Raw genomic sequence first — 26,149 nt, 5'->3', positions numbered from 1 at the left:
TAGGGATCTGCGATCTAGAGTCCCCATGTCTAGAGGGGAGAGCATGTAACAGGCCCTATGGAGCGGGTGTTATAAGCCAAGGGGTGAGGGAAGAGGCATAGTATTTGTAACCTTTATTTTGGAAGATATAGCAATTCCTGGCATTGGTTGCTCTGGGTACCATACATTGCTCGAGTCTGACCCCTCCGCAGGGGTGCCTTTAATGAGATAAGTTGCCTAGTTTCCAAGAATGGTATGCCTTTTTGGGCTACCCATATTATTCCTACACATTTCATTCAATGCAAACTAAAAAAAAAATGCATTATAATTTTTAAATGCAGCTTTTATTGTGAAAACCTGCATGTAGAATCCTGCTTTTTGCCATTTTGGACAGGTGGATTGATGCCAAAGCCAGAATCACAAAAATATTTCTTGGTGGGACTTAGAAAAAAAAAAATTAAAAAGTACCACATACTTTTGCTTTTAGGTCCCTTTCTTGCAAAATCAAGTAAAGAAACCTCTCTGGCCACAGTGAGTAGGTTCGTTTTTTTGTCAGAAGCTATAAGCAGACTAATTTTATGAACATTCAAAGTATTCTGAACAAAATTAAGAGGTATAATGTGTGGATACAGCATAAATTAATGACCAATGTTAAAAGGTGATCAGCAGAAAATGCACCAAGATGACATTATCCTTTAACACCATCTTTATGCATTAGATGTGTTTAGGATTCCTCCATTTGCAGATATCATGTATTTTCCATTGTTGCATTCAAAATGCAGCACCAAAATTATTCTGTTTTTTAAACTGCTTCACTGGCTTGAATAGTGAAAACCTTAAGGGTATATAATATACCCAGTTAAATATTGTAGCGCACATCTGGTCCCATGTATCAGTTCAGCTGTGTGATGACTGCGGGTTACAACTGAAGGGATTGATCTCTATGGGAACAGCACTGTCTGTACCCACTTGTTTTATTTGCAGACCAGTCCGGAGAAACAACTACAGGCAGCAGAGTACGAAACAAGTGTCTGTGTGTACAATCTATGGTTCCTCTTTGACTAAATCCGCTCATGCTTCAGTCATGAAAGCATCTGACTGCCAACATATGAGGAATCTAGTAAGGTGCTAGCGCAGACTTTAATGGACCCATTTCAGATGATTTATCTTGGAGTATCGGGCCTTGACACACGTTTAACATTGCCGTTCATCATTCATACAGTGTACGTACATGGCCACAAGGCATGCTACACCAGCATCACTATCCATTCACCCACTTTGTTTCACTCGAGACCAGGAAGATTCACTTCATATCAACCACTTTTTTTTTTTTTAATAAACAATGTTTTTATTGGCCTTCTTTTAAAACGATTGATCCGTTTGCAAGACTACCAGTCTCCTTCACAGGGAAAGAAATGAACCACAAAAGGGGCAGTTTGAGCAAGTGGTACCTTGGATGAGGAGCTGCAGCCCCGGTTAAGAGTCCTGTAGCAGGAACCTTGTGACTTATATCCAACATGGAATTACTAATGCATGGAGCTTGCACCCCGTTCGAGGGTGTAGACAGAAACCGAACCAGCACGTCGTCACCAAATGAAACCATCACACCAAACTAGCTAAATCCTCAATGCGGGCAATGGAAAATATAAAAGCCCAGATCTAACATGATACAAGATGGAGCAAACAATGCCACGATCTAGGTTTGTTTGGCTGAATACTGGGCCTCTTACGTATTCAAGTGGACATTTAAAGACCTTGGGTCAAAGTAGGTGTTAGACATCTCCCTAACTTAGGAGCCCCAAGTGGTTGTTACCAAGGGCCAATTTTTAGAGTTAACCAGAGAACTAAAGAGAATCAGTGTCCTTCATAACCACAGTGGGTCAAGCAGCCACTTGCTTCTTACAGATGTACAGGAAGACGTGTAGCGTATGAATTCTAGATCATTGTGCATATCCAGTTAATATAAAGAAACAACTACGGTCTGATCTTAAACCAGGCAACAATAAAACCGTCCCCTATAAGATTTTCCTGGCATGGGGGGGGGTAAAGAAAAATAATAAAAAAAACAAAAACTTCTTGTAACAGACACCAGCTGGTGTGCAATGCTTTCTTCCAACGGGTTAATTGACTTGCTGACTGTTCAATTGTGCCATCCCTCGGCTAGGTCTTGGGGGCCCTCCGCGACCTGCAAAATGAAATAGCTGGCTTTAAAAACCCGAAGGTACGTCAATTCCCTTCTTAAAAACTATTACTTGCCGCTGTCAAAAGTCACCGTTTCGGTGACCATTTGTACTCCGCTAGCCAGTCGTGGCTTTGACAAAGCCTAAGAGGGCAGGCTCCTTTGGCTAAAGAAACTAGGGGCTGCAATAAAAAACCAAATAAACAAAAACACTGTCACTAAGGGCTTCAAATCCTTCATTTTCTTCCCAGATTACGTATGTGTGCAAGAGACAGGGAATCACTGTTTCCCAATCAACATAAACAAACTTATTGAACAATATTAGCCCGTAGAAACCAGTTAGCTTTCATCCGCTAACCTGCTCTATATAAAGTATAACTCGGCTGGTTGCTATGAGTTACAACCTTAGGATTCCATTAATATGGTCACTATAGTTTTTTTTATTACAGTTTCAGAACACTACAGATTGAGCTGGATTGAAACATTCAGAAGCCCCACAGGACAGCCCATAGCAGAAAATTGTCAGAGGTTTCACATACAGCAAACAGGAAAACAAACAAACATTCACACAGACACGCATTATGGCTTCTACTTTAACACATCGTTATTGACGAAACTCTTTAAATAAATAAAAGATAAAAAAAACCCACACAAAAGTCTGTGCATCTCCCACTAGAGACCATCTCAGTCTTCCATTCTGGACTAGTGTGTGCAATCTGCATTGTATGGTCAGACGGTTTGTCAGACAGGATTACGTAGCTCACACCGGCAGAGTTTAAGAAATCATTCCACAACAAAAACTCCGCCACCAGCTGCAGTTGACTTAACACAACTTTATTGAAACTCAAGCAACAATTCACAAATTCAGAGTTTTTGGAAGTTTTAATAGCAGGGGGAGGTAAAACAATTTTTAATAAGAGTCTTGCTTGCAAAAGTAAAATAAAAACTATTTTACACACTCCCCACCTGGGTGAAGGGGAAAAAAAAAAAAAAAAGTGGGGAGAGGGGGGGAATAAAAACAAGAAAAAAAGAAAAAAAAAGGCAGCGACAAAGTGTTAAAGCTTAAGAAAATAAATTAAAACTTCAAGTTTTCAGGAGAGATTCTGTCGTTAAAAAAGAAGAGGAAAAAAAAAAAAAGGCAAGTCGTTCTAGCAAAAGCAATTTTTATTGTTGTTGTAATTTTTCAAATCGAACATTAACCTGCTGATCGGTGCGTTTAAACGGATAATTTACAAAGGCAGGACGTCACTTCGCACCCAAGTGAGACGAGTTACTACACCCCAGACTAGATGCTGTGGGGGATATTTATTTAGTGTGGCTGCCGTTAACTAGGCATTTTATTAGGGGGGATAAAATTGTTCCATCTATTCCGCAGGCCTGTGCCCAATGGCGCCTGGTTGAAGCTGAGTTAGGAGTGGATCGCTTGAGAATTACCTCGAGGAGCGCCCCGGGGGCCTCCCTGCCCGGTGCCGCGCTTAAAATTTTGTTGGTAGCCATCCTAGAAGGGAGAGAAACAGTCTGTCAATACAGGCGTTACATAGCAGAGTATAAATTAGGATAAATGAATATTTCAGGAAGAAGTGTGTAACCTTCCTACATCAAGAACCTCACTGAGCGCAACAGAACAACCCCCCCCACCCCTCCTTTCCAACGGCTTCCCTCCTCCATATAACACTACACCATGTTCTCACTATCAGTAATACGAGTTGACCAGTCACTGCCTCCAAAAAGATTAGCACAAGCCTGAAATATTTATAGAGAAAGCATGCACCCCTATACGTCACAAAATAAGTGTATAATATGTAAGAAATTACGATTGAGGAGTAGTTACACATCAGGGATTGTACATATAAAATTCATCAAAATACAAATAGTACTTTTGTATTTGTCTAGAAAAATATAAATAAGTTGACACGTTAAAAGTTCATAAGGTTAAGTATTACGGATTAATATAAGGCGATCCTAACTCTTTCACCAATTCTTAATGTTCTGTAGGGAGGGATAGTGAATACAGAAGTTGTGTAACTATGCCAGTGCACCCGACACACGGGGTACCACAGCTTTATGACAATTACAATGTTTGTCCTAGTTGCATTTACTCAAACACCTTAAGGGGGTAAACTGAAACGGTTTTGTCACATTATTTAAGGAGCTAAGAGGTGCCTGTACATTTAGGGTTCTGGATGAAATACCACCCACTTGCTCTAGGAGCAGAAATGTCCCGGAAACCTCACTGTATGAAAGTTCCAAAGAGGTCCAGTTGAACTACACGCAAACTAAACACATCATTCTAGATGGCGCTTACCCGCTGGTAGTTGTTGGTATAATCCCGGGGGGTGTTGAACTGTGGCTGTGAATAACCGCTGTTTGGAGTGTTTGAGAAGGCAGGACGGTAACCATCATAACTTCCTGCGGGGGTGGGGTGAAAAATTAATAATGGATTCCCAGCTGTAACATTCATAGAGCTAGTACAAGAGCTGCATAATATGTAGACACTATATAAAATAACCGTTTATACAAGAACTGCATACACCAGTGGGTTCCAAACTTTCTCAGTTCGAGGCACCCTTAGGCTCGCCATAATTTTTTCAAGGCACCCCTAAGCAAAAGTAATTATCAAGTAGTGCCCTGCCTTGCTTATCACCTGCCCTGGCCGCAGCACCCCTTTGAGATCGCCACGGCACACAGTTTGGGAACCACCGGCATACGCCCTTCAGCCCAGGAGTCCCTCAGATTAGTTCCAGGCAGTTAATAGCAAACTGACAATTACACAAATATAGAAAGCAAAAACCATGACACATTCCAACAATACTTGACTTGAGACCAGCACCCCTTATTACGTACCTCTGAAACCATTAGATGGCCCTCTGTATCCATTTATCAAGCCTCTGCTGCCACGTTGGCCGCCTCTAGCCAATCCTCGGTTGTTGTAGAAGGGCTGGTTGTTGCGTGGAAAGCCGGCGTTCTGTGGTGTAGGCTGCTGGTGCCCAGCAGAAGCCTGGTGAGACTGGTCCGATGCTGTATGGTAAGTGTTTACCACTGAAACAGAGACAGAATAGTGACAATGAGAAATTACAAGTGTGATCATACAGAAGCCACAGCGAGCACTTGGTTCTATAGAGCAGTGCTGCCCAACAGTCTATACCCCAGAATTTTTTTATTTTTTTTTGGGGGGGGGGGGTCCAACCTGCTGAAGACTGGATTGTATGAAGGGTGCGAATAAGGCAAAGAGGGTAAATGCGGTGTAAGGATGCAATAGAGGGGGGGGGGGGGGAAGGGGTGCACCACAATTAAATCACATGGTTTCAGCCAATTAAACCACTCCAATTTCATGTAGTGAAGCCGCAGAAGTTTCATACTGAAGTTGTGCATTATCAATTAATAAGCCTGCTTGCTGTTGTCAACAGAGACTGAGTGAGGTAGTCAGAGAGGTCACAGGGAGTCGCGATAGGGTGTAGGGAGAGCGCTGCCCATCTGGTTTATATAGATTATTGCTTGAAACATTGGGGATGTAGATACCAGCAGGTACAGGCCCGTAAATATTAAAAAAAATGTATATGCCACATGTTTCACCATTTGTTGGGATTAACTGCCACCATCGTCTAACTTCTTCCCCCATCCCAAGTAAATTTTAATTTGCTTTACAAATAAACCCAAGTCTTACAAGAGGTATGAATTGGATGGAGGTGGTGTTGCCAATATCTACTGTCATGGTTACTGTGCTATTAGGTTAAGCCTAATTTGAAGTAGTTACCTGACTGTAGCTGCTCTTGTTGAAGGTCAGATTGTTCCACTTGATGAGGCTGGCCTGGGAAGGGCTGATTGTAACTGGCCTGGTACTGATTCTGTTTCATAGTTTCTGCCTCGTTCACAGGAGGGACAGGTGCATTCATATTAAACACCTAACAAATAAAACAAAAGCGCAAAGAAGTGATACACCTGACCTGCACATTGCTGCAAAGGCCTGAAACAATGCTAGGAGTTTCTATAAACTACAGGGAGGGCTTTATTTCAAACATTGTACATCCTAAACATTGTTGTTTTACAGTTTACCCAACTAGGCATTTTGTAGATGTGGGATTTAAGATCACAGGAATGTAATGTACACAGTTCACATGAAACATGCCTATTCTATAGTCATTGTAAGTTCATCCAACAGAGCTGTCTGCCGTAGAACCCAGCCAGCGTACATCAGAAGTGTGTGCGCCATAGGTTTGTCATGTTATATATGTCGCAATAGAGCCAGACAGATCCTGGAGCAGCATAAGGTTCTGTACACTCACGGTCTGCATAGACTGGAATGGAGCAGCATTCACATTGATACCACTGCTGTGCAGCGGCTTGTTGGACCCAGTCTGGAACACCTGAGGTTGGGAAGCAGCAGGAAGTGACGAAGACGTCTGTGTTGGATCTGGACTTAAAGATAGAGAGGCCTGGAAAAAAAAAACGAATACAGATTATGACAACGACATCTTGGATTTCCAAAGAGGAAAATAGGTGAAACCTTAACAGCGCCATCACCCACCTGAATTTGCTCCAAGGCATCTTTTTGGGACCTCTGTTCTGTGGGATGAGAAGACTGGTACATCTGCGGAGATCCAGCATAGCCTTCACTAGTAGAAGATACCATTCCAACCTTCAACACAAGATACAAAAGCTAAAGTGTCAGGTACCACACAAGTAGTAGAACTCTCCACTTGGCAATGTGAAGCTCATTTACAAACATAAGACAACCTGGCGATTGTAAGAAACACTCTGGTCAAATCTACGTTATACCGGCCGACTCACCTGTGTGCTATCTGGAACTTGGTTGGGCTGAGATAGCCGCGTCTCAGAATGAACTGGTGGGAACAAAAATAAAATCTAGAATTAAACTGTGCGGGGAGAGAAATAAAGAACACTTCATCTGTGCCCACAGGGATTGTACACGCCATAAACAGAACTGGCACCAAGTAGTCCCATGGGCTACACAAATCAGCCACCTAGGACACTTGTAATCGAGGCTATTTAAAAAGGGACACTGAATTAGCTCAGACAACAACCAATATGCAGATTTATTAGAACAAAGCCACACTGAATCATGAGCAGTCATTCATCCTTAAAAATGTCTGCCCTTCACAGTGTATGAGACCGGTCTCTAAGCAACACATCCAAGAACCTCTAATAAGATTTTATGTGTTCTGGAACTACAAAGGCGGCTATTCACTTGTGGCGTTGTAATACAAATGGTTGTCTATGGCCAGGATAAACAAAAAACCATCAGGCAACTTACCTGGCTGGCAAACCATCTGCGGCAGCTCCATGCTTTGACTTGGGTTCATGGGTTGTGCCGATACAATGGCTGGGTCAATTGGTTGGTTCTCAAAGTCCAACATAGAGTCCTGAAAAAGCAGCCAGTGATGTGACGGCCTGGAAGACTTTCGACCATATCCATGGATAAAAATGGCAGAGTACTGACCTGCATGAAATTGTATGGACCTTGCATTTGGGCCATCAGATCCTGAACCCTCTGCCGTCGGACAACGGGATCAGGCTGGACTTGAGGAATAGCGTTTAGCGCGAGGGGTTCAGGAACTGGAGGGGATGCGGCTTGCTGTTGCTGGAGTGAGTTTACAACCTATAGAATAAAATGTATACGTATTACGGACCTAGCAGGAGAAAACAGATGCCTGGAATATATCACCAAGTATATTACACATGTAGATTGACCAATCATGTGAACACCAGATGGTGCAGAGACACCGCCACAAAATGGTCTTTATTAGGAGGAGGCCTGAAGTGGGCACAGAAGTTTACGAAAGACTTACTTCCACGGTTTCTACGGTCCATTCATCTACTTGCTCCTTCTCACTGCTGAATTGGGTTTCCACCATAAACTGTCTGTTCACGAACTGTAGGACAGAACAGTGAAAGTCAGACGGCACAATTCCAATACAAGGGATGTGTCACTGTAGCGACTGGAGTGTGGAGCGGGAGCTGTACCAACATATACACACAATATTCTCCATCTGTGCATGCCGGGTCCACCACCAAAAGCCAGCTGTATAGAGTCACAGCAGCAATAATGAATTCTAAGTGTAGAGTCCAACAAGCCATATCAGATCTCAGACCAACGTATATCTCGACCTGCGTTTCTAATTTAGAAATTACTTGAATGCTGGATGGTTTGTAATGATCCACACTAAAGTCATTACGGGAGCTACAGATAATAAGTATAAAATAGAAAATCTATTTAGGAGTCGATCTTTAGAGAAGGACAACCACTATTGTACTAACACATTTCAGGAGTGGTGACTGCCAAGTGCGCATTTTCAAAGTAATGCTGCTACACCAAGCATTAATCTTCTTTCCCAGAGTGCTGACTGCGGTGTAAGAGTGCCATCTGCACCCGCAGGCCTGCCCAAAACCCGAGATTCTAATTGCATTAGTCCTTACCTCAGTGGATTCTACTTCACTGGGCTCAGCATATTCTTCCACTGCTTCAGGTTCTAGAAGTAAAGAACCATAAAATTAGATTTTACAGATAGATGTGCATGCTATTACCTCATCCAATAATCTGGGAGATTAATGCCCTGTGTATGTATCCAGGCAGAATACACTCAGCCCCTTTGATATTAGGTTATTCAGCCCAACCCAAATCTGTACAACTCTACTTGTGGCTATTTAGGCCACACACCTAAAAGTAGAGTTGTTGAGTAATTGTGCCAAACAACCACATCTACCCATAGGCACCCTTCTACGGTGGCTTAGTGATTAGCACTTCTGCCTCACAGCACTGCGGTCATGAGTTCGATTCCCGACCATGGCCATATCTGTGTGGAGTTTGTATGTTCTCCCCGTGATTGCGTGGGTTTCCTCCGGGTGCTCCGGTTTCCTTCCACACTCCAAAAACATACTGGTAGGTTAATTAGCTGCTAACAAATTGACCCTAGTCTCTCTGTGTGTGTCTGTCCGTCTATCTGTCTGTCTGTGTGTGTGTGTATGTTAGGGAATTTAGACTGTAAGCTCCAATGGGGCAGGGACTGATATGAGCGAGTTCTCTGTACAGCTCTGCGGAATTAGTGGCGCTATATAAATAAATGATGATATTTGTAGCTATCATAAGTCGCTTGATAAACATCGCAGGAAGCCTCTACGAACATGACATGGCTAACAGTCAAAAATAATTGCAACGCAGTTCGCAGTCTATGTGAGGAATTAAATTGTGTGAGCGAGTTCTCTGTACAGCTCTGCGGAATCAGTGGTGCTATATAAATAAATGATGATGATGATCCACATAGAGAGACTAGGGGACACGTTGAAAAGGGGGGAGGAAGGGGACAAGGACCTATTGAAATACCAAGCTCCGGTGTTTGTTCTTCCGCAGGCGGCACTGGAAGCGGTTCCTCCTCCTCGCACAGCCCGTTCTGGTGGTTCTGGGTACTGTCAAAATATCCGCTGTGAATGACGCGATCCAGTATTTCCTGCAGTGCTTTATCTAGAACAAAGACAACACCATTCATGTCAATTCTAATAAGAGAATAAAAACACTCCAATTGCCTGGTAAATACAAACAAAATGTTAAACAGCTATTCTGAAAGCCAACGGTGGATGAAACCATGGACTTGGGAGGTAAATAAACTTTGAATTTGTGCCTTCTACGTCCATTGAAACAAACGTAGGTTTCAAAAATGTTCTCATCTGCTTTCTAGAAGGATGGCACACTGTGCGCATCAGCAACAATATACTGCTGAGGGGGCAGAAGCTGGCATAGAGCCCAGGGTCACTGCTGACTAAGGAAGTCCCGGAAAAAGCATCGCAGCCCAGCTGCAGAGAACATCATTTATGGAGAGCGTTCTACTGATCAAAGAGAGCGTTGGAGACAGCTGAGTGGCCAGATATTTCTGGGGGAAGCCAGGCCACCCTATATGACATTATTCATACAAGCCTTACATGTGGTTCCACACACTGCCTTGTCTTTGCCTTCTAGCACATCCCACAGGTGGATGGAGGCCTGGTCATACTGTTCACACAACCTGAGAACATACAAAAATATGCAGCGTTAGGCATCATAAAACTTGACATCCTCCCTTATTATTATTAATTTTTATTTATAAGGCGCCACTAGGTGTCCGTAGCTCCGTACAGGGACAAACGAAATACAATACAAGGAGAGACAGCACAGTACAGTAAAAAATAAGCATAGTAACTCAGTGAGCTTAAAGCACAGCAAGGGCGGGGGAGGGGAGAGGGGAAGGTCTGCGTACGACGGAGCCCAAGAGGGAGGGCACGGATAATAGGGAGACCCCGGGGGGGGGGGGGGGGGGGGGGGGGGAAGAGGGTCCTCGAGGAGGACAACCAGGTTGCTGGAGAGCAGAGTTAACAGTGGTGAGACAGGAGGAGGGGTGACCCTGCTCAAAGGAGCGTACAACCCAACTTTAACAGTACACCAGTCATCTGTCCAGTGCAAGCTCAACACCATCTCGTTCTACCAAACGTGCATAGGCTATATTCTAAAAGGAGCCATTCTAAACAACGATCCAAAATTAATTGGTGCCTCCACCTGCACTTTAAACTCTATACATAGCATCCATTGCAAAATACGGGCCTTAAAACTGCTTATATTCAAGCCAACACATATACAGGAAATTGTGAGCTTCAAAGACAAATACTAAATGCAAGTAGTCAAAATGCGTAAGGAATAAGTGAATATTATAAATGAGAGTGCACATCGCCAGGTTTGTATGGCTCTAAACAGCCAGGGTGAGAGGAGCACGTTTCCAAGAGCATTTTGGAACAATGACTTGTTTCCTATGACATATTTTAAGTGCATCAATCAACTGTTTAATCTGTAAATTTAGAAGCAATACAGATTACGACTACAATCATTTTGCAGTGTCTCCTGAAGCACCACCTACACAAGCTAATCAGGCCATACAGGTGGATAGAACTCTCATCCTACCCATGAGTGATCTGCACACTGGGTATGCGGGACTCTGTCAGAGTCCTACCACTACTACCAGTTACAGATCAAGGGGTGAGGAAGTGAACATGAAGTACAGAAACAGAGACATCCTGCAGTCTTCTGAAAACGCAGAGACAAGGGATAGAGCCAGCTCACAGATGGACATAGTATTGATTCCAGTTAGTAGGCCTGCTGACATACACCAAGTGAGCAGCGAGAGGTTGATGTGGACAATCCTTTAAAGAGCCAATAAAACCTCTATTTGAAATCTATAGCAAGGGTTGTGTATTACAGAGCTGAATAATGTGCATGAAGTAAGTAGTGAGTGTGTCTATACATCACTATGCTGTCATTCTTGAGACAGGTAACCTTGTTAGTGGAATATCCAGTTATCACTGAACGTACCTAAATCTGCAGAACAAAGTATTCCAACTGCAATTTTTTTTTCAAACCAAATTAAAGAACTGTAAAGTAACAATGAATACAACAATTGCCAACATCATTATGAAGGTTCACGAATGCCTCACTGCAGTACAAAAGCTCTATCAGCAAATGAAACAGTACGTTGGCTGCTTCATGACCAAGACTAAGCTACAATCAGGGATACTGTGTTTTATCAACCTATACTCAGCAAATTCAGTTTATTAGCATTTTAGGTGGGCTGTGAGACCGAGATTTTACCTTACGGTTGGGTCCCGATCAGGCTCCACCAGTTTGTAGAACTCGTCTAATAAAGAAAGTTCTTCCTCCGACATCACTGGGACCCCGTTTAAACCTTGTTTCAAGTCGTTGCGCACTTCCTCGTCACCAAGCTTATCCAAGACAAACTGCAGCTCTAGCACCGTTTTTAAACGTTTCTGTTCCGTTTCTTCGCGCATGAGCTGCTCACGACGAACTGCCTTTTTGATGGTTTTCTGGATCTGAGAGATGAAGAGGTCATTTGTATGTGCTCAGTCGTTTCAGTTTACACATTTTTCAGATCAAAAACAGCCCAGTCGATTGTACCCAATGCTGCAATAACGGAGAATACCTGGACGACCTTGGACAATGTCAAAGACAGTAAATGGAATGGAAAGGGTGAAGGCTTTGTTGCAAGTCTAAATACACTTATGGGACATTGTTGGGTTATGTAAAAAGTCTACGACTGCAAATATTCTTAACATAGGAGACTGAGCCTGTTAGTAGTAGCATGTTCCATGTGCATAGAAGCCATTAAAGCTGTAATATGAATAAATAAGGTTGCCACAATGCCGACAGAGGGTCAATCCCGTTTATGGCACAGACTGGCCATTGTCCCTCCTCGACAAACACTGGTCTAATTAACAATGCAGAAAACTGCTTACATCTTGGCCCAACGCCATGAAACTCCTCTGCAGTTCACGAGCAAACTCCATGTTGGTTACAACTTCCTGATGTTTTGCCACCGCATCCTAAAGAACAAGGAGACAAGACGACAACCCATGTAAGCAACACAGCAATATTAATCTGTGGGGGAAAGGAACAAAGCAACAGCCCCTTGTAAGGTTAACCAAAGTCCATCAACAGAGTCAAGTGTGGGGGAATAAAAGTTGAATATCTCCGTTTCCTAGTAACTCAAAGGCTTCATCCCATAAAAAATAGTTCCTTACACTGTGCAGGCAATAAAGTACAAAGGGTTGTCCATCTTCAGATGGACAATTTATCCCCCCCCCCCCCCTCCTAAAAAAAAAAATCCCACCAAGCCTACAAGGGAGGCGCTGTAACTCAGATGATCATTTTATTATATATAGCTTTAACAATTATTTTCAAAGAAAAGCTGGACCCCGCATGCTTCAACCACAAAACACAATGTTTCCTTTACCAGTTGGTCCTGATTCAGTCGCTCTCCTTTGTTCATTCGATCCTGGTAGTCATCCAATTTGCCCTACAACACAATATGCACAATCAGGGGCACATTCACAGATGTTCAGTAAACAATTACAGCCACAGTGTAAGCACAAGTGTATCCTTCCCCCAGACAGCGTTTAAGCTGATAGGTTATCAACACAGCATACCTGGAAACACAATGGGGAGGGAGATTCAATTAGGCATAAAGTACTGCTGGAGCCTGATTATGGTAGAGGAATCCCTGCTCATGTCTGCAATACTAGTTTTACAGATTGTCCATCAAGTTGCTTAAAATGCAATCACACCCCTTAAGTTGTTTTTAAATTATTATTTCAAGTTAAAATTATTGTTAGAGGAAGACAGATTCACTTACATTCTCTCTTTCTAAGTTCTAGAATTCAAAATATATCGCTGACCAACGGCAGTGGACATATCAGAGGGAGAGCAAAAAGTACAGTATGTTAGCATATCATAAGCACCAAAAGAACTAGAAACATAGAATTTGACGGCAGTTAAGAACTGCTTGGTCCATCTAGTCTGCCCGTTGTTTTAGTAACCCATGGTAACCTTTAACCTTATTTGATCGCTTATTCTTTATAAGGATATTCTTAGGTCTATCCCAAGCATGTTTAAACTGCTCTACTGTATTAACCTCTACCACCTCTGATGGGAGGCCATTCTACTTATCCACTACCCTTTCTGTGATGGTATTTTCCCTCACATTTCCTCTGAACCTACTCCCCCCCCCCCCCCCCCAGTGTCAGTGCATGTCCTTGTGTTCGAATACTTCTCTTCCTTTGTAGAATGTTTCCCTCCTGCACCTTGTTATAACCCTCGATATATTTCTATCATGCTTCCATCATGTCCCTCCGTTCTCTTCTCTGCTCCAAACTATACATATTAAAGATCTTTTAGGTCTTTCTGGGTAAGCTTTGTGCTGTAGACCATGCACCATTTTAGTTGCCCTTCTTTGTACAGTCTGTAATGTATTTATATCCTTCTGGAGATATGGCCTCCAGACCTGAACACAGTATTCTAGATGAGGCCGAACCAATGGCCTATACAGTGGTATTATTACTTCTTTCTTTCTGCTACTGATTCCTCTCCCTATACAGCAAAGCATCTGACTTGCCTTTCTCATTGCTCTGTTACATTGATTACCTGCCTTTAAGTAACTTGAAATAGTGACTCCTAGATCCCTTTCCTCCTCAGTAGTTTCCATTATAGTGCCATTAATACTATATTTAGCTTTTGGGTTTTTGAGACCCAAGTGCATGATTTTGCATTTTTTGGCATTAAACTGTCATTGCCACTCTCTGACCATTCCTCCAGTCTACCTAGATCATCAATTTGTTTTACCCTTCCTGGTGGGTCTACCCTGTTGCATATCTTTGTGTCATCTGCAAAAAAGGCATACTTTCCCTTCAATACCATTTGCAATGTCTCCAATAAAGATATTAAAAAGCACTGGTCCAGGAACAGATCCTTGGGGTACTCCACTGGTAACCTTTCCCTCCTGTGAATGTACTCCATGAACTAGTAGTCTAACCAATGGGAAGACACTGATACTGACCCACTGCCGAGTATGCACCCTAGCTTCACCAAAAAGGTATACTAATCCATAGTAAAGTATAATAAATGCAGGTACATTACTCACAGCCGTTTTACCAATGTTGACAAATGCAGTAAGCATTTGGTCTATGGCAGTGGTTCCCAAACTAAGCTCCCTGGGGTGCCTTGGCAATTGCACAGGGGTGCCTCGACCAGGGCCAGGGGTAAGCAAGGCGGCAGACTACTTAGTAATTATTTTGGCTTAGGGGTGCCTTGAAAAAATTATGGAGAGCCGCCTAAGGGTGCCTTGAACTGAAAAAGTTTGGGACCTGCTGGTCTATGGTTTGTCAAGACTACCAGGCAGACCGATCTGCCCCGAAGTGTTCCAGGAACTGAGAGTCACATTCTTCTATATCATGCATGAAAATATGTGAAAGTTACAATACCTTGACAGGACCTGATGTTTGACATTTTTGTACAGCTAAGTACAACCTATTGTTCGTTGAAATGCCATCTTCAGTTAAAGATGGCTTAAAGGGGCCAACTGCACTGTCTATACTTCAATGGATTACAGACAGGAAGTCAGCTGTGCGTAGGACGGTATATTCCCCTTGATCGTAATAAGAATCGGCAGTGCCGATAAGCTCTTTTAAAGTTCACACATTTGCGAATGTCATTTTTTCTGTTTGCTTTTAAAGTACAAGTCAATTTGTATTTTGGGATTAGTAATCCTTTCAGCCAACCCGCCTATTTTTTTTCCGGCAACCATGCAAAAACTCATTTTGCACAGAGTGAACGCACACGTAATACACACTTAGTCTGGAGCTCACTGTAGACTTCTACAATGCACTGACCTGTAGTGAAAGCATGTGGATAGAGCAAGAAGAGTTCCAAAAATTAGATAGCTACCCAAATGCTAGCAGACACTAGTAAGACATGGTTCCTAGTGTCATACCGGTTTATGTGTAGTTTATAATGTATGTGGTTAGTTTCAGTGGCTAACCATATGCACCACCCAGTTGCCCAGTGATGGGCAATCGGCTATAATTTGTGGGCCACATAGGTAGCCTTCTAACCATAAAAAAGGGCTACACATTACCTTTATTTTCAGTAAAGTGGTAAAATTATATTTTTTAATAAAATAGATAAGTATCCAATAACACATATGTTAAACAAGTGTTACAGACTAACATCCACAAAAAAAAACAACAAACAAGGACGGAGCTGGGGGCTGCGGGTGAATGTTTGGAGGGCCGTCTGTTGCCCGTCACTGTTCTAGGTAGTACATGGCAACAGAACAAGAGTCCTTGACAATAGAAGGGAGTTATTCTTTAACATTTAGGTCTGTAACTGAAGAATGTGACAAAGATAAAAGTAGCCAAAAATAGAGATGTTCAGGACATGAAGCAATTCTGCATATTTGACCATGTTTATCATAAACAGAAAACACACTGGAATTTGTCAGGATGAGTAACAAAATTATTAATTTTTCCTTTGGCTTACAACATTGAGCACCCAAAAGGGATACATTCTATTTTATACTTACAGAGGCAGATTCCATTCCCTGCTTTGTTCTTTAGAACAAAACGGGCTGTACATCATTACCGTTACAAGGGTAATAGATGTGCATTATTACCGTTAGCACAGTAATTTCAACGCTGATTTTTGCGCGCAGTGAGCAAAAATCCATGTTAAAATTACTGTTCCAACAATAATGATGCACGCCCGGGGTTGTTCTAAAGAACAACACGGAGAATGGAATCTGCCCCTTAATGTGATATTTAAGCATTAGTAGCCTTGGGGTAAAGTGAACATTTCAAATCTGTACAGAGGAAATGCATGGACGGAGCGCAAGCGTCATGTTTTTGTACTTGAATTTTGGAGCAGCGTGTTGCTCAAGCAAAATGTAAAGCATGCAAATAATCCTTTGACCATAGATATCAATGATCACTAGGTCAATGCATGCTTGTTTGGAGCTTAAATGAGCAAGAGAACATCTCAGCTGACTGCTGAATAACCTTTGCAAACAAGTCATTTACTAGGGACTACACAAAGGGTATAAAAAAAATCTTTATACCTCATCTATACCCTTCAGATTACAAAAATACACCAGGGGGTATATTTTTCAAGCTGCTAATTTTAAAAAAGTGAAGATGTCGACAGCAACCAATCAGATTCTAGTTATTATTTATTTAGAGCATTGTACAAAATGACATCTAGAATCTAAATGGTTGCTATTGGCAACATCTCTACTTTTTCAAACCTGCAGATTGAAAAGTCATTCCCACAGTGTTAAAAACAAATACACCTAGAACTACAACTTGAAGATTACAAGATGTGGTGAGAGTCTTGATATATAATGTACTTCAAATATGTTCCACTTGTGATATTTAATGTTTTTCTAGTGTTCCATAAACTGTAAGGCCGCATAGTGGTATCTTTGGTATACAGGACAATCTATATCTATAAATATATTAACTAAAGCTTTGCATCTAAAAATAGAGGTTTACAGGACAAGAAGTATTTCTGCATATTTGACCATGGCATATTTCCCTGGATCCCTTTTCCTTTACTCTGAAGATGTCTGTGATCCAGTGTATTCCGTTACTCTGGAGTTTGCCAGGAAGAAAATATCTGGAAAAGGCCTGGGCCTTTCATTCTGTGCGCTCATCAATGAATGGCACGTGAGCTTCTCAGGTTAGTTAGTGCCACTAGTTGGTAACAGCACAGAATTCCTGCATTGTGCTGTAGGGGTCCAGGGATGGGGGGGGACGACTGAACAGCAGCTGGTGTAAGAAGATCTGCGACGGACATTGCAGGATTTCTGTTAGAAATCCCTATCCGAAATGCAGGAATTCCTTTTCAATGGATATTACTCATGTTTACTTATACAGAACCTAAATATTGCACAGCACTTTAAAGAGAAATGTGTAATCACCTGTCTTGCAGATCAAATTCTTTACCACACAAACACTAACATTAACCTGACCGTAAATTATTGGATTGCAGGAGCAAAACCACGCAAACATGTGGAGAACATACAAAGGTGCCCTGCTCGGATTAGACGCTGCATATAAAAAGGACTTTGTCCTGGAAGATGACCTGCTGCTCACTGCGACCCATGAACTCCACAGCCCAAATCTCTCCTACCACTTCTAGTGAATCCATGTAATATCCGAGAATTAAACTACACCGCCAAAACCCCATGCCCGAATTATCTGAACCACAGCTACATTACTGCACGGTGCACATAACACTACTTTCATGACATTTTGGAACCGGCTCCTACATTGCGGCCCCTGGCATCACACATTGCGGCCCCTGGCTCCAGACCACCAAGGTCTGCCCCATATACAGTAATACAGAGAGCAGCTGCCAACATTTTTCTTAAAATCATTTCCAGAAGCGCTGGCTGATGCCAAGCAGACACCTCCCAGCATATAGTGCTCTGTGTGGACTCCTCTGTCCACTGCACCCTACAATCCTCTCATCAGATTCACTAAAAACTTTGTATTTTCCACATTTAAAAAAAAATAAAAAAATCTCATATTAAAGTTATAAAAGCCAGAAAAGAACAGACAGCTGCAAATGGTATTAAGAGCACAAAATAATAAAAGATTTGTGCCGGGCAGTCAGTCAGGCCGCCCCCTCCCCGTTATTATCCCCCCTCCGTTCCCCTCAGGTGGCCGCCATATTGGATGCGGCCTGGTCCATGTGCGGAGGCCGGGGACTCGCCTGACACAAAGAGCCGACGCACCATCCGCAGCTCCCGGCAGAGACACCGCCCGCTGGTGCCGGCAGATATATACAGGCCTCGGGGCGGGGTAGGGCCGGACTCCTCGGGCGGACATTAGCCGGATACTCCCCGAGGGGAAGCTGGGGGGCCATTGTGTGCTCCCCCCGCCTCATTACTGACAGGAACTGAAAGCAGATGACCCCATAGCAGGTTATTGGCCTTCTAATACCCACAGCATATACACTAATATTCCTTTATATTACCCATAATATATAGTTACTGATACTAGTGTCAGACACTGGGAGCCTTATAACATCACATATCCCTTATATGAACCATAATATATAGTTACTGATATTAGTGTCAGACACTGGGAGCCTTATAACATCACATATTCCTTATATGACCCATAGCACAAAAATCTGCAGCAACAAGTGACCCAGGGTAATTAGCCACCAGAAAGTAAGAGTAGCCTATCCCAAATGAGAGTGTGAGTGTGTGTTCACTAAACACCCCCCCTCCAAATATTGGGCTTAAATTTTTTTTTTTTTAACTAGCTGTGTTGCCCAGTTTCTGCCTTAGCCTGGCACCATAGGATCAGGTGGGCACTTATTTCAGGCCTGTAAAGCTGTGGGCACACCAGCTAAAATTGGTAAAATCAAAATAGTTATAATTCTACAGCCCACGTAGTGGTTGGTACACAGAGAAGTTCTCGAATGCTTGACGGACTGTAGTCTGCCAAGCAGTCAGTGTATGCACAGTCCCACTGGCTACAGAGATGATTGTTTTCCCTTTCACCAGTCATTAAAGCTGTGTTTACTTTCATATTTGGAAAGGAGGAAACTGGGTAATGAAAAGTTGGCATGAGGCAACAGGAGTGCTCCTGGCACAGCTGGTAGTATTGGCGATGGCCTGTTTATCTGTGAACTCAATGTAGTCATTCCAACCACTGTAAAAAACAAAAAAAAAAAATAACTAAAAGCAAAAGCCATCATTTGTCAACTAGGATGGACACAGATTTTGCTCCTTAAATTCCACAGGGTACCACAAGGCCAGCATCAGAATACACGTTCTTCATGCAATAGCAGAAATGGTAGTTTGCCATGTCTTTTACCTGCCAACTTTTATAATTCTTAAGTAAATATTTATACACTTATATGCAGGCCATATAGCTAGGGTGTTTAGTTCAAAGTATGTTAGTTACAAGTGTATTAGGATTAATATAACAATTCAGAGTTATACCAGAGTTGAACTGGAGTCTGGAGAATCCCATTACCCTCCACCTCAAGCACCAGCTTTGGACACTCTTTGGTGATCAGATCACTTCGGATTTAATGGACCACTTGTAAACCTTGACTCATTTAAATTGTTAGTATGTCCAGTCTGTTCATCTGTATTACCATGCTGTTCTACCCACACTATGCAAACGGCTTTCCATGTCTATCCACACTGTACCATCCTCCTCTCCACACTCCCTTGTTCCACTCAGCCCCGTTTTCCCTGTTTAATACCCTCACCTACTTCAACCTACTCTATCGCCACTTCCACCCACCCTCCTGCCACTCCGACTGTGTAGCCTCCACCTCCTGTGCGAGCCACTTGGACTGCTAAACTTAATGTCCATTCAGTTCCTATTGTTTCTCACTACCCCCTCCCTCCAGAATGTAAGCTCTCATAGGCAGGTCCTCTGCCCAATGTCTCGCACACGTCCACTCTGTCCCTGTCAAATCCAATGCTGAATTGTTTCTATGTCATGCGATTCGTTCTGTTCGTTACACTCATGCATGTATTATGCGCTGTACCCATATATTTGTTATGTCTGTTGTCATGCATGTCATATTTGTACTATATCAGGAGCTATGGAATCCGTGGTGTCATACAAATATATGATAACGTACAGAAAAATAATTAACTCTGATGTTACTGCAGTAAATAAAAGAACACAATAAGCATAATGAAGACTACACACATCTTTTTAAAGCTAAATATTTAGCAGCCAAGTGTTACTTTCACAAGGATACATCTGCGTTTTACATCATATTGCATCAGAGATCACATAGGGGGGAAATTCATTTGGCCGCGTTACTGTAAAACGTAACACGGCCTGCGCATTTTTACCGACTTTATGGTAATAGTGCGCATAATTATATATGGTAATTTAACCCGGCTTTTTGCTCGCGGCTCCCAGAAAGCAGGGTTAAAAATTACCTTATTACCGGTAATAGATTTAGCACCGCGTTACTTGCGGCAGAATTGAATTCCCCCATAGAAGCTAAAATGGGAATGTTTACCTATCATGATGCACATATTTACAATAATATTTATGCACATGTGAAAGGACTCACAGGACCAAAAAATAAGAAAAAAATAATAATAATATATATCGATGCCTGACAAGTTAAAGAAAATGTATACATACAGCAACGGGGAAATGCATACCCAATGCAAAGAACAGTTAGAGTTGCAGGACCACATGACAAGAGATTACATTACACGGCCTGCAGGGTGATTAATGTGCTAACAGACCCAGAAGCTTCTAGCAACATGGACACACGGATCACCCTCAGCTGGATGAGTTGGAGTCCCACAAACAAGCAGGTGTTAGCAATTTTCTCATGGGACACAGTTTGTAAACACTTCTGGCACAAAGATCACTCCCTCTTATTTCGGTCAGTTTGCAGACAAACATTCACCCTCCCGTTTATTTCACATAATATTACAGGTCCACCATCATATTTCACCTGGATGTCCCCAAATAGTAGGATGGGCCCAATCCACTTTTGAACACATGAATAAAACAAACATTCATACCTTTTTCTTTTCCAGGTTGCGGAGCTTCTTGTCCAGAACTACTAGTATCTGTTTCATGGCCTCACTCTGAATGTTTCCAGTGCTGGACGCTGTCTCGCCGGAGCCCGGCACAGCCTTGCTGCTTGTGGCCGACGGCATCTAGGTGGAATGAAGGAACATAGTCATGGAATGGTCAAATAAGAAAGATGTGTTTTCACTTAGTCACCTTACAATGTCTGGCAGCACGGGTTTAAACAGGACTGCGGGCACCACTTATTAGCCCACACCCAGTGGACGGGCACCTCTTACTACCAACCCCCTAATTATTAGGGGGTTGGTAGTAAGAGGTGGTTGGTAGTATTAGGGCCTAATAGATAGGTACCACTTACTTATTCCCCACCACTCCCACTGGACAGGCACCACTTACTAAGCCCACCCCTTCCTTCACACTCCCCCGGTGGACAGGCACCACTTTCTAACCCCCCCTTCATACCCCCGGTGGATGGGCACCACTTTCTAACCCCCCCTTCATACCCCAGGTGGATGGGCACCACTTACTAAACCCCCCCCCCCAGTGGATGGGCACCACCTACTAAACCCCCCCCCCAGTGGATGGGCACCACTTACTAGCCACCCTCCCAGTGGACAGGCACCAGCTACTATCTACCCCCGGTGGACTGGCACCACTTACTACTACCCCCCCGGCACCATCTATTACTCCTACCCCACCCCCAGTAGACAGGCACCACTTACTACCCTCACCCCTGGTGGACTGGCACCATTTATTTCCCCCGGTGGACTGGCACATTTATTACCCAACATCCCCAGTAGACTGGCACCCCTTACCACCCCCACCTCTGCTGGGCTGGCACCATTTATTTCCCCCGGTGGACTGGCACATTTATTACCCAACATCCCCAGTGGACTGGCACCACTTACTACCCCCACGACAGGTGGACTGGAATCACTTACTACCCCCACCCCCAGTAGACTGGCACCATTACCCTACATCCCCAGTGAACAGGCACCACTTACTACCCCCACCCCACCCCCTTAGACTGGCACCATTTATTACTCTACATCCCCAGTGGACTGCCACCACTTACTACCCCCCACTCCCGGTGGACTGGCAACATTTATTACCCTACATCCCCAGTGGAAGGGCACCACTTACTACCCCCCACCCCCGGTGGACTGGCACCACTTATTACCCTACATCCCCAGTGGAAGGGCACCACTTATTACCCTACATCCCCAGTGGAAGGGCACCACTTACTCCCCCCACTCCCAGTGGAAGGGCACGGCATGCAAGCACACATGGCACACTTAAAAGGAACTACACACAAAAAATAAAGTTTGCCTATTAAGGAAGTCCAGATCGATGTTACATTATCACACCCGCCGGCAGGAGGAGGCAGAGCCTCACACCTCCGCATCCGCGGTAATAACGGGACAATGATCCCAGGACTTTCCACCTGCGGGGAGGCGGATCCGGTACCGTAGAGTACCCAATACACCCTATAAACACTAATCAATCTGCCGACCCCACATTCTCTTCTGGATCCCATTATCTGTTCGACCAGATCGCTCCGCCCGCCCCGGTAACCGGAACCTTCCCCAGTTTCCTCTAGATGGCGCATTCCCCCTCTCCCCGCACCTTTCAGGGTCTCCGCGGTGTGTCGATCACGGGGCCTGAGCGCTGATCGCGGTGTGAGGATGAGAGAGAGGAGTCGCCGCCCCGCCACTGCCGCCTCACCGAGCTAATGAGGCCGAGACACAGGAAGCGGAGGGATTTACACGGCCGGGGTCCTGCACGGGGCTGTCCGCTCCGCTGCCTGCATGTCGTCTGTACCAGCGTCCACCCCAGTCCGGTACTTGTCCCCGCAGAACCGAACACCTCGCTCTGGGAATACGGCTCCTTTTTTTTGTTTCCTAGTTTCGGTATTAAGCTAAAAGAACAAAGGTCCTTCAGGCGTATCCCAGGACAGCCTAAAGAGACAATGGACCGTTGTCGGCATAGTTAGGGACCGCCCAGAAGGGGGAGGGGTTAACACCTCTGAAAGAGGTTGCCTATGGCTAATGCCGACCTATGGTGCCATAGAGATACATGAGTTGGATACTATTGTTGTGTTGAATGTCAGTATTACTATAAAATCACCAACATTCCATTGTATACACAGTTCCTTAAACTGGGTACACACTACAGGGTTTTCGTCTAATAATCGGCTCAACCAGCCGACATACGACCGCTCGTTCAAAAGTCGGGTCAGTGTGTGTAGTGACGCGATGGTCGAAAGTCTGCCCAAATGGACGATTGTCGCCTCGTTTGGTTGGTGGTACTGTTTAATATTTTCGTTCCAATCTCGTTTCCGTTGTGTAGTGTGTATAAACTTTTGACCGATCCACAACAGTGAGTACGAAATTACAGTCATTGCTCACGACAACATGTCTGTAAAAAGTCGCTAAAGGGACGTCCGCTCTTCCCTTTATCGTCCTAAACAAGGCTAGTGTGTATGCAGTCCATGGACCGAGCGATCGGAACATCGATCGCATGTAAAATCGCTCGGCATAAAAAGTTGGTTGAAATTTCTGTAGTGTGTACCCAGCTTAACTATTACTGGGTCTAGTTGCCCAGCCAATCAGTAAGTGTGTCTGGGGATGGCCTGAGCTGGGGAGGTTTATAAGGATAGGCATAGGCTAGTTTCGCTCCCTTGTCACTGAATATTTCTAGTTGGGAGACTGATGTGAGCTTTCTGTGCTGTAAGTATCATACCTGTGGGAATTTGTGATTGTCTCCTCTCTGGTTTCCATTTGCTGTTATCTGCCCTCTGTCTCTTTTCTTTTTCTTTTGTTTATTCTTCTTGCTTTTTTTTCCTCCTTGTGTCTTCCCCTGCTCCCGGGCTGCACCGCTGGCTACCTGTGCCTCTTCCCTCCGTCTGCCGACAAGTGACTTGGGAGCGAACGGCATGGCCGTCACTCTCCGCTTGTTGGCACCAGGACAGGTGCGGACACGCCCTATTCCATTGGTTCTCCTGCCTACTTGAGTGCAATAGAGCTAACCATCTTGTTGGCTTCACCAATGATTAGAATCTTATCACATAGCCTAGCAACCTAGGTATGAGGAACTTTGTGATGTCACTGGTTCCGAATGAGTTGATTGGCTCAATTCTCATTATTCTCATTGGTTCAGCTCATAAGATAGCTGCCTCTGGGGTGTGTTGGTGGTGGGTACATTTTAAACATGTCTCTTTTTTTTTTTTATTTTGCATAATTGATTGGCTGGGCAGGAGCATAAGAAGCACTAAGTAAGAAAAATCAGAAGTGGATAAATATGTTCAAAATCGTAGAAATGTCTTCACTGAGCAGGCTCATATATATACACTATATGGACAAAGTATTCGGACGCTTGACCATTACACCAACAGGGAGTGTAATGATATTAGGCCTCATTCATTAACGAAAGTTAAGCAAAAAGTTGAGTACGTTTTCTTACTTAAGTTTGCTGGACAACACCATGTTGCAAAGCAAGGGGTGCAAATTAGTTTGCACATAAAGAAAATACTGTCTGTTTTTTAATGTAGCACACAAATACTTGATAACTTATTTGTACACTTAAATTTAAAGTTGATCTACGACATACCCTACCCCACCTATACATCGCCATCATATTTTAAATTTACCTTCCCCTCCAATGCAACATGGTTTTGCCTTACTTGCTTACTTTTGCTTAACTTTCCTTAATGAATCAAGCTCATTGGGCCTGATTCATTAAGGATCTTAAATGAAGAGGTATCTTATATCAGTCTCCTGGACAAAACCATGTTACAATACAAGGGGTGCAAACTAGTTTTATCTTTTGCACATAAATTAAATACTAACTGTTTTTTCATGTAGCATACAAATACTTGATAGCTTATTTATACACTGAAACTTAAAGTTGATATTTGTGTAGGAGTCGTTCAGCTTGAAGTGTGAGCACTTTCTCGGGGGTTGGAGGCATTTGTTCACTGTTAAGTACACTGTCCCTGAATGAAGCCAAGTTTGGGTGTCCTCAAGTGCTAGTTGTTCATTTGCGTGGCAACGATCTTTGGAAACTGAAGGGGTTAGAGCAGCGGTTCCCAATCTGTGCGCCGCGGCTCCCTGGGGTGCCGCGGCGCTGTCACAGGGGTGCCGCGATCCCTAGCAAGAAAAGGAAGAAGAAGAAAAAACAAACAAAAAAACCCCAAAAAACTTACCAATCATCCAGCGCCGGATCCTCCTCCTCACTGACTGCCGGGCGTGACCTCATCACGTCCGTCAGCCTCATTGAGGAGCAGCAGCAGAGAGGACGTCAGGAAAGAAGTAAGTGAAGGAGAGTGAAGGGGGACAGAGAGAGACACTGAAGGGGGACAGAGAGAGACACTGAAGGGGGATAGAGAGACACTGAAGGGGGACAAAGACAGACACTGAGGGGACAGAGAGACACTGAAGGGGAATAGAGAGACACTGAAGGGGGACACAGAGAGACACTGAAGGGGGACAGAGAGACACTGAAGGGGGACAGAGAGAGACACTGAAGGGGGACAGAGAGAAACACTGATGGGACACAGAGAGAGACACGCTGAAGGAGGGGGACAGAGAGAGACACGCTGAAGGAGGGGGACAGAGAGAGACATGCTGAAGGAGGGGGACAGAGAGACACGCTGAAGGGGGACAGATGGCGAAGAAAGGGACACAGTGTGAGATGGCGAAGAGGGGGACAGAGTAATATGGTGAAGGGGCGCAGTAATATGATGAAGGGGCACAATGTGATGGTGAAGGGGCCTAAATACATCTTACGTCATTTTGACCCAACTACTTAAAAACGGGACTACCCGGTAATTATTTTGGCTTAGGGGTGCCTTGGAAAAATTATGATGACCTTAAGGGTGCCTCGAACTGAGAAAGTTTGGGAACCACTTGGTTAGAGCTTATAGCTCGTCTTAAGTTTAGTTTCGATGAGATCCTGAGTCACTGGCTTGGGATCCGTTTAGTGTGGACGGATATTATCCCCAGGAGGACATGGAAAGGCGCTGTTAATGTTGTTTTCCTTGATAATGTCCATGGTCTGAAGTGAACCTGGCCG

At 43.8% G+C, this 26,149-nt stretch overlaps 1 protein-coding gene across 2 annotated transcripts; it reads right to left on the bottom strand.

The window, feature by feature from the left end:
* Positions 1-301: 301 nt before the first annotated feature.
* Positions 302-22,840, bottom strand: CAPRIN1 (cell cycle associated protein 1). 2 transcript variants are annotated; one of them, XM_075188303.1, is made up of 19 exons: positions 22,703-22,839; positions 21,067-21,204; positions 12,943-13,005; positions 12,446-12,532; positions 11,784-12,022; positions 10,091-10,173; positions 9,498-9,635; positions 8,594-8,646; positions 7,966-8,049; positions 7,617-7,775; positions 7,431-7,539; positions 6,947-6,999; positions 6,684-6,794; positions 6,442-6,591; positions 5,913-6,060; positions 5,003-5,197; positions 4,464-4,567; positions 3,593-3,656; positions 302-2,164 (listed from the first exon to the last, which is right to left on the bottom strand). In XM_075188303.1, exons 2-19 carry the CDS (start codon positions 21,202-21,204, stop codon positions 2,100-2,102), a joined length of 2,043 nt encoding a protein of 680 aa, XP_075044404.1. In that variant the 5' UTR covers positions 22,703-22,839; the 3' UTR covers positions 302-2,099. The 2 variants fall into 2 exon arrangements, with proteins under 2 accessions (XP_075044404.1, XP_075044405.1); XM_075188304.1 differs by lacking the exon at positions 4,464-4,567 and having other exon boundaries at positions 22,703-22,840.
* Positions 22,841-26,149: the final 3,309 nt, after the last annotated feature.

The sequence above is a fragment of the Mixophyes fleayi genome, chromosome 10 (genome assembly GCF_038048845.1).
Source record: "Mixophyes fleayi isolate aMixFle1 chromosome 10, aMixFle1.hap1, whole genome shotgun sequence".
NCBI lineage: Eukaryota > Metazoa > Chordata > Amphibia > Anura > Limnodynastidae > Mixophyes > Mixophyes fleayi.
The sequence above is the reverse complement of the archived record's forward strand: the minus strand, read 5'-3'. Positions and strand labels throughout refer to the sequence as shown.

Bases quoted from the DNA above. Each gene is read 5' to 3' on its own strand.
- CAPRIN1 (XM_075188303.1), bottom strand. From the start codon at position 21,204: ATGCCGTCGGCCACAAGCAGCAAGGCTGTGCCGGGCTCCGGCGAGACA. The intron at 13,006-21,066 runs GTATGAATGTTT...ATTGTGTTGTAG, and splicing joins GCAACCTGGAAAAGAAAAAG to GGCAAATTGGATGACTACCA. The intron at 7,540-7,616 runs GTCAGTACTCTG...CTGCTTTTTCAG, and splicing joins GTCCATACAATTTCATGCAG to GACTCTATGTTGGACTTTGA.